Source organism: Drosophila melanogaster, chromosome X (genome assembly GCF_000001215.4).
Source record: "Drosophila melanogaster chromosome X".
Classification (NCBI taxonomy): Eukaryota; Metazoa; Arthropoda; class Insecta; order Diptera; family Drosophilidae; genus Drosophila; species Drosophila melanogaster.
In genome coordinates, this window is record NC_004354.4 from 11,409,937 (window position 1) to 11,417,422 (window position 7,486).

The 7,486-nt window shown below is 43.6% G+C and overlaps 4 protein-coding genes across 5 annotated transcripts; 1 reads left to right on the forward strand and 3 right to left on the reverse strand.

The window, feature by feature from the left end:
* Positions 1 to 10: 10 nt before the first annotated feature.
* Positions 11 to 1,731, forward strand: CG15196 (uncharacterized protein). 2 transcript variants are annotated; one of them, NM_132487.2, is made up of 3 exons: positions 11 to 193; positions 263 to 457; positions 523 to 1,731. In NM_132487.2, the coding sequence occupies exons 1-3, from the start codon at positions 118 to 120 to the stop codon at positions 1,587 to 1,589; spliced, it is 1,338 nt and encodes a 445-aa protein (NP_572715.2). In that variant the 5' UTR covers positions 11 to 117; the 3' UTR covers positions 1,590 to 1,731. The 2 variants fall into 2 exon arrangements, with proteins under 2 accessions (NP_572715.2, NP_001245624.1); NM_001258695.1 differs by having other exon boundaries at positions 532 to 1,731.
* A 115-nt stretch (positions 1,732 to 1,846) lies between these two features.
* On the reverse strand, positions 1,847 to 3,254 carry Gr10b (Gustatory receptor 10b; the record flags this gene model as incomplete). Its single annotated transcript, NM_078566.4, has 3 exons — positions 1,847 to 2,134; positions 2,232 to 2,954; positions 3,015 to 3,254. The coding sequence occupies 3 exons, from the start codon at positions 3,252 to 3,254 to the stop codon at positions 1,976 to 1,978; spliced, it is 1,122 nt and encodes a 373-aa protein (NP_511121.1). The 3' UTR covers positions 1,847 to 1,975.
* A 276-nt stretch (positions 3,255 to 3,530) lies between these two features.
* Gr10a (Gustatory receptor 10a) lies at positions 3,531 to 7,486 on the reverse strand. Its single transcript, NM_167283.3, has 6 exons — positions 6,929 to 7,486; positions 6,665 to 6,852; positions 6,316 to 6,605; positions 6,105 to 6,257; positions 4,566 to 6,003; positions 3,531 to 3,722 (listed from the first exon to the last, which is right to left on the reverse strand). The coding sequence occupies exons 5-6, from the start codon at positions 5,631 to 5,633 to the stop codon at positions 3,564 to 3,566; spliced, it is 1,227 nt and encodes a 408-aa protein (NP_727523.1). The 5' UTR covers positions 5,634 to 6,003; positions 6,105 to 6,257; positions 6,316 to 6,605; positions 6,665 to 6,852; positions 6,929 to 7,486; the 3' UTR covers positions 3,531 to 3,563.
* On the reverse strand, positions 3,531 to 7,486 carry Or10a (Odorant receptor 10a). Its single transcript, NM_078567.5, has 6 exons — positions 6,929 to 7,486; positions 6,665 to 6,852; positions 6,316 to 6,605; positions 6,105 to 6,257; positions 4,566 to 6,003; positions 3,531 to 3,722 (listed from the first exon to the last, which is right to left on the reverse strand). Exons 1-5 carry the CDS (start codon positions 7,465 to 7,467, stop codon positions 5,953 to 5,955), a joined length of 1,221 nt encoding a protein of 406 aa, NP_511122.1. The 5' UTR covers positions 7,468 to 7,486; the 3' UTR covers positions 3,531 to 3,722; positions 4,566 to 5,952.

The following is a 7,486-nucleotide window of genomic DNA, read 5'->3' on the forward strand; positions in this document are numbered from 1 at the left end:
TTTGCCTTCCAAATTATGTAATGGGCTCGACTAAACGAACGCCATCGTGAAATTCGGTCTCAAAATTCGCATTCCGTTCTCCTTTTTTACCTTTTTGCGTTTCAGTTACAGTTGGCAATGGCCCATACCATCAAGTTGGACTGGATTAGGAGGATCCTGAATCTTTGCGGCTCTCGACAATGTCGCCTAATGCGTAGGGTTCATTTGGTTGTTTACTTTTTATGTAGAATATTTCACAAAGGTTGTACCTAATCCTCACCAGATGATGATGCTGAGGCGCGGATCCGCACGCAGAGTCCCTGGAGACACCTGATGCGATTGACCAGGAATAACTCGAGCAGTACTTCCGGTGGCAATGAACCCCGCAGACAGGACCCAAATAAACCGAAGCCGAATAGCAAGCAAATCTCATACACCGAACGGCAAACACCTTTTAGGATCAACACACATCCAAATGGTAGGTTTTCAAAAGATCTAAATTGATTGAAATTGGTAATATAATATACATTAAAAATATGGTAGCTTACCTAGTAGGTATGCATCCTTTGGTCAGAGAGCGGGACAAAAGGACGAAGAGGCATAAGCGACGCCTTCCATTTGAAAAGTCAGCAACATTGAGGTTACACAATGCGCAGCGAAGAGAGGAGCAGCTGGCGAGGACCATGCTATCCCAGGATTGCAGTGGCCCTCACTCATCCAGCCATACCGCCATACCGCTTAAGATTCTTCAAATGACGCAAAGGGATCGTATGATGTCCTCGCAGCTGGTAATTGATGCGATGAGGACCAGGAATATGGAGAGAATGGTGCGCAAATCGGAGGCCAGGATGTTGAACGAGCGGGTCAAGAAGCTCCTGGAGAAACAGAAAGAATCAAAGTTAGAAGGGAAGAAGCAGCAGTCGGATGATGACTCCACTGTTCCCGATCCAAAGATCATGGGGCCGGAACAGCGGCCACTGGAGGTCCAGGCGGTGGTGCAATTGCTAAAGAAGGCCATTTCCCTGGTCCATTTCGGTCACGAGAATCCCCCGAAGGTGGTGAAGGATGTAAGGATCTCCAGGATGCAGACCAAACTGGACATAGATGGCCTGCATCCTTGCGGCAGCTCCATTGATTCCTTTGCCAACACTGACAGCCCGCAGTCATCCAAAGCCTATCACATGCGCATTCGCTGCACCAAGAGTCCAATATCGGAAATCCAAATCAAATCCAACTCTCAGCAAATAGCCGTCAGTCTGATGAAGGAGGAGCAGAGGCGCCTGGATCGATTGAGAGCGGAAAAGGTGCAATTAATCGGGTGTAACGATAGCACAAAACTGGGTTTCATAAACAGGAATGAAGGTGATGGCAGGTCGGCAAACTCCACAAATCCTGCCACTTCATCCAAGCCAACAGATTTGAACATGAACTCCTTAATTGTCGATCCCAAATCTTTTCTCACAAAGGTGCTCGATAAGAAGGAAGTTCTGTCGGTTGATCAGGTTAATAATAATAATTTCGTAGAAAATCCAGATGTCTTCTCAAAGGCACTGAAAAGGAAACCAGCGACCAAGTCCAATAGAGGACCTGCTAAACACTTGCCACAATGAAATCGCATGCTTCAAACTATTCTTTTTATATATCCAAAAAAGAACCTGTTAAGAATTACAGATATTAATAACGTTTGTTTAAATTAAATTAATTTGAAAATTGATTCCCTTTGGTTTGGAAAATGCAATAAAATTAAAAATGAAAAATAACAATGATTGGACTTTATTTCGTAATTAATTTAATTAATTAATTCATACGTTTATGCTTAGCTCAATACCTTTAGGTTTCACCGTCTTTTGTACAATGAATCTATAAGCTGCGAGTTTTGTTTTCATTCCACCAGAGATCCAATCCTCTAGATTATCTTAGTAATTAACTTAAGTGAAGCAAGCTGCTGATTAAGTGCCGATTGCACCACGGTAATAATTTCTTTGGAATGCTTAAATTAGCCTGGTATATATCCAATCTGAATGATTATAATGCCATAGGACAAACTGCAGCTGATCAAAGCGAATGCGCATCGCATATCCATTCGAAACATGCCCAAAACATTGTTTTCCGGCGATGATCGTGTAATAGCTCGTCTTAAAGCGGACATTTCCCACTAGAAAGTTAATAACTTTAATTAACCAATTTGAATTATATTTTTCTAGCTCGGAAAAAGATTTGTATTTACTAGAAATTAGGATAACTTTTCCTACCTGTCTGTAAGTCGTCCTGGAAGAGGCCACATCCTCTGGACAGTCGCAAATTTTGTTTTCCTCGGCCAAAAGCTTTTCACAGATGACCTGCAGTAGCACGACGTCCCATAGGATGACCAAAAAGGAGACGACCGTGAGCAGCATCTTCAAGCCTCGGCCACGCAGGCCCAAGGCGTCGTGCTTCTGAATGAACATGGTGTAGCCCAGGTAAATGGTGGCCGTGTTGAAAAACACCAGATATATTAAGGCTATGGCCACCAGCCAGGCGAACATGCGATGCACTCGCCTTCCAATCCTCAGCAATCGCTCCCGTCTGCGCAGCTGCTTCATGAGGTCGCTGTAGGTGTCGTGCTCCTGCTGGCCATTCAGACGCAGTGCCTCCGACAGGTTGAGCAGCAACAGAACATAGGCCACCAGAATGGCATCCCTAGCCAGTGAGTTGTAGACAAAGTACAGATTGGCCAGTAAGTCCCAAACATTGAAGGGTCGCAGGCCCCAATGCATGATGGCACTTAGGGCAAAGTTGAAGTTGTGGAAAAAATTGTAGACTTTGGCCAGAAAGGCCAGGCAGTAGAAGCGACTGTGCTCCTTGAGCTTCAGGTCATGCTTCAAAATTCTGGACAACTCGTTGTACGTCTGACACACGTGCCGTTCAAATAGAAAGTGCAACCATGTGCCCGTCACTGCCATCAGTAGCTGCTGGAATACGTTGCATGTGGACACCTGCCATTTGTTTGCAATTGATATATGATAAGTATTTTATAATCACAGATTTATTCTTACCTGATTTACGAATCCTTGCCGCCTAAACATGCCCTCCAGAAAATACGTCATGGCGTATCTATAGTAGAGGTAAAAAGCACCCAAGTTGATGACCATTAACAGCCAGTCGTATGTCTGCAAAATTCTCGAGTAAACCAAACGCCGCCGAGTGGGATTGTAGTAGTGGCTGGAGAAACCCAGGACCAGAATCAATCCCATCCAGAAGCGCAAAGCCAGGCGGCACAACTTGCCCACTCGCATGGTGGCCAGCAACTAATTTCCTGACTCGATGTCATCGTCCATCGTTCCAAAAATAGTACAACGACCACCCATTGATGTCCTTATCTATACAATATACATATGTACAATTGGACTGCTATCTTCAAAGGACACACCGCATTCAAGAGAAGAAAAGTCAACGCCATTAGTTAAACGCTTTTATTCAGCTGCATTAGGAACAAGTATTTGTGGTTCTATAACTATTAAACCTTGTCTAGACTTAAAAAAAAAAAAAAACAGAGCTAAGCATTTTAAATTCGGCTTGTTGTGATTATTGTGATTGAACACTAACTAGGACTTCTTGCGCAAATAGAGATCGAACTGCACCAGAGTTATGAAGTAGGAAAAGGCGGTGACAGCAATCAGGTACACCAATCGACGATCCAGGTGCAAAAGTCCACACAGCATGGGCGGTTGGTAGTTGAGCAGCTCCAGCGAAAGGTGTTCTATCTGAATGAGATTTAAAAAATTCAATTTAATAGCTAAATACTTGTGAAGATTCAATATAAGCCGGTTGTCTATGATAAAAAAGCGTAGTGAAACAAGGAGCTTCAACTTTACGACTCAAAAGTATAAATGCTATAAGTAATCTAAAAATGGTCATAAAAGTGCAACAATGACTGTTTTGTGCAGCTAATTACCACTACTAACTATCCCTATCACTTTTTGACGGATTTTGAAAAATAAATTTTTGGGTCGATTTTCGCATTTTCGGTAAGGGGTAACATCATCAAAATTTGCAAAAAATGACAAAAAATTAAAATTTCAAATTTTGAATGCAGTTTGGTTAGAATTTTGAATACGAACTCAACGAGGTATCGCACTCCATATTTGGATCATTATTTCCAATGTTGTGGCCAAAAAACTAAATATTTTATTCCTTTAAATCTGAAAAACGTCTTTTGGCCAAAAATACGATAGATACAAAGGGTGTTTTTATCATAACTTGTCTAAAAATGGTCATAAAAGTGCAAGAATGACTGTTTTGTGCAGCTAATTACCACTACTAACTATCCCTATCATTTTTTGACGGATCTTGAAAAATTAATTTTTGGGTCGATTTTCGCATTTTCGGTAAGGGGTAACATCATCAAAATTTGCGAAAAATGGCAAAAAATTAGAAATCCAAAGTTTAAATACAGTTTGATTAGAATTTTGAATACGAACTCAACGAGGTATGACAATCCATATTTGGATCATTATTTCCAATATTTTAAGCCAACATCCGTAACTTTTGTATAATAGATTATCTTTTTCCTTTGTACAATATATGTCTTGTTTTCAGTGGCTCACCTCCCTGGTCAGCCGCTCATCCATTTCCCGTGGCTCTGCGAATCTCCGCATGGTCAGAGCCACCGCCTCCAGCTCCAGCTTGATGTGCTCATTGATCAAGGCCACAATATAGGTGTCTATGTAGAACCCAGTGGCGTAGACCGAACCCACAACCACCGGATAGCTGACCTCCTCTAGCGACTGTTTGGCCAGCATGTGGAACAGGGTGTAGAAGTTGGTCAAGTTGTTGATGAGCGTGCTCAGCATGAGTCCGATCAGCTGGAACTGATGCATCCGAAAGCTCTCGCGCTGCAGATCGTGGATCTCCCGGCACCGCCGTCTCAGCTCCTCCAGGCGATCGCTCAGCTCACAGCAGTGATGGAGCAGCATGCCACCGGGTCTCAGACCATCCATCTCATCCCTGAGCGATCCCAACTGAAGATTGAACTGCCTGTAGTACTTGAGCACCGATCCATTGATAAAGTAGCAGTAGTCCGCCATGTTCTCCGTGTAGTTCCACAGCACAAAGGCGTAGATCGCAAAGTGGACTCGCACCTGGCTAACTGAACCCTTACCAACTTCACCGTACTGTGCAAATATGCCACACACCTGGATCATCATCATTAGATTGATCAGGCAGAACTTGAAGTACATGAAGAACTCAAATGGTCGTTTGGGCTCCTGTGGAGCGTTCTTGAACTCGAACTCCAGATGCGTCCTCTGCATGGTGCACCTCTGATTGATGGCCTCAAAGTGCACGGTATTAGCAACATAGGTCACAATTACGGTGGCATATTTAATGGCCGTATTGGTGAAACTCACATAGAATAGCAATTGCAAACGCCGATCCAGGGTATCAGTTAAGGTGCGAAAGTGGTAGCAGAAATATCCGGGCAATACCACAATCAAAAGCATGCTGAATAGGTGACCATATGCAATCAGGAGGACCTTAACGCCACGTTTCAGCGCCCTTTGGGGCACATAATCGATCACCACTTGTCCATAGATCAGGGCGTACACATGTCCATACCGATAGAATTTGAACTCATGTCGCTCCCAGAAACTCTTACGCTCATCCGGCGATGTCATTCCGGGTCCGCTTTACCCAGCAAACTGAGCAACTCCTTTTTAGTTGCGTGATGTGTGGTATAAAGTAGTTAGAAAGTGGCTAGAAAGTGGGTATAGTGGACATGAAAGTGGTGCAGTCAGCGCCTGATTATTGGAGATGGCCGATATGGTAGGCTCGAAAAAGGATTGATAATCTCCTGCTAAGTTTCTATTGCATAGGAAATATGGTTATAAAGTAACAAAAAGAATCCGTGCTATGTCCTTAAAATTAAGGTGGTTTTTAACAAATAGTGCCCGAAACATAACTTGAAAATACTAGCACTTTATATTTATTACCAATTTACTGAAAGGACTTAACCAGCGCAATTATGGAACCCGAAGTTTGAAGAATCTGCAATAGAGTGGGTTCAAATTGAGAAATATAAACTTAATAAATTCTTCTTCTGGGTCTTATTTGTTTTTATTTTACCTAAATTTTCTAACAAAACTTACCGCAGCAAAGGTAGCCAACGATGGCGAAAAGAATGGCACTGCCATGGAAACAGGACGCTGCGATCTGAGAATCAAAAGCTGAACGAGTCGACGTTGTTTAGGCTTAAAAAGCTGCCACGGACAGGAGAACATGGCTCGGCACAGACCAGTGCTCTATGGACAAAGGATTTTGAAACTCATAAGGATCTATAGAATCTATCGCCGAACTCACACTTTCGGCCACCAGAGTTCCGCCATAGCAATAAACCAGCAGTTGGCTCAAAGCGGCAACCGTGTAGGCCACATAGAGCATTGCGCCCAGACCATTATTGCCCAATGTCAGGAGATTAACCATGCTGAATCCAATCACCATGGCGGCGGACACAAAATGGGCCAGGGTAATAATGGTATAGCGATCACGAAAAAATCTGGTCAAATCGATGATGGCATTGTGCCTAATGATTACTGATCGCATCTTTTGCTCTAAAATGTAAAGCTGCACTGGCGACAGTTCCAAGTGATCTTCAAGAATAAATAGATTTATTTAAATCATTTCTTCGAACTTTTGCATACTCACTCACCAGTGTAGGGTCTAAACATTGATTCTATCTCCGCCTGGAGCACTTCGAAAAGAGCTGATAGGTGGGCACAGAACTCGAAATAAAAACCATCACAGCCGCCGAACATAAAGATGGTCACATAGCCCGTATAGGCAATAAATATGTAGGTCAGGGGAAAAAATGGATAGTTTAGCAGAACTTTGGGCATACTATTGATATTAAATAAATATATAATTGTAAAGGATATAGTAACTCATAATAGATGCACTTGAGATCATATCTTACGTCATATTGAAGGGTGTAAACCAAACGAAGTCCTCGTAACGATTCTGGAGATACAATATCATTGCGATCAGTATCGGCTTTAGGTTGTAGGTGGTGCATGTGAAGAATCCGGCTGACAGGGGCCAGAAATTGATGCGAGCCGCCATGGCCGAGTGCTTTAGCCGGATGTCCCGCTGCTCGGGTCGCTCCCAGTTGGGATCGAAGAGCAGGCCCCTCAGGCGGTTCCACATAATGGAGAGATCCTGACGAAAGCGCAGCATTAGGAACATCTTGAGCAGCGTGACCGCCGATGTGCCAGCTGGACAGAGGGTCTCCAGTGCCAAGGTAATCTGCTGTCGGTCTAGAAAACACATGCCAGCATGCAGTTCGGTGGCCACGCCAATGGCCAGGATTGCGAAGTGAATCAGGGATCTCCAGGGCCATGTATCACCAGTTTTGCCCGGCCAATAGCCCATTATGTCTAAACTCAAGCGGGGCACTGCAAAAAAGTACACATCCAGCTGTTGATCGCGTTTCAGAAAGCGTAACCACTCGGACATGATGGATATAACTATGTGA

Excerpts from the sequence above, each read along its gene's own strand:
- CG15196 (NM_132487.2), top strand. The coding sequence starts at position 118 with ATGGCCCATACCATCAAGTTGGACTGGATTAGGAGGATCCTGAATCTT. Across the intron at positions 194-262 it reads TCGACAATGTCGCCTAATGC|ATGATGATGCTGAGGCGCGG; the intron begins GTAGGGTTCATT and ends AATCCTCACCAG. Across the intron at positions 458-522 it reads GATCAACACACATCCAAATG|CTTACCTAGTAGGTATGCAT; the intron begins GTAGGTTTTCAA and ends AAAATATGGTAG.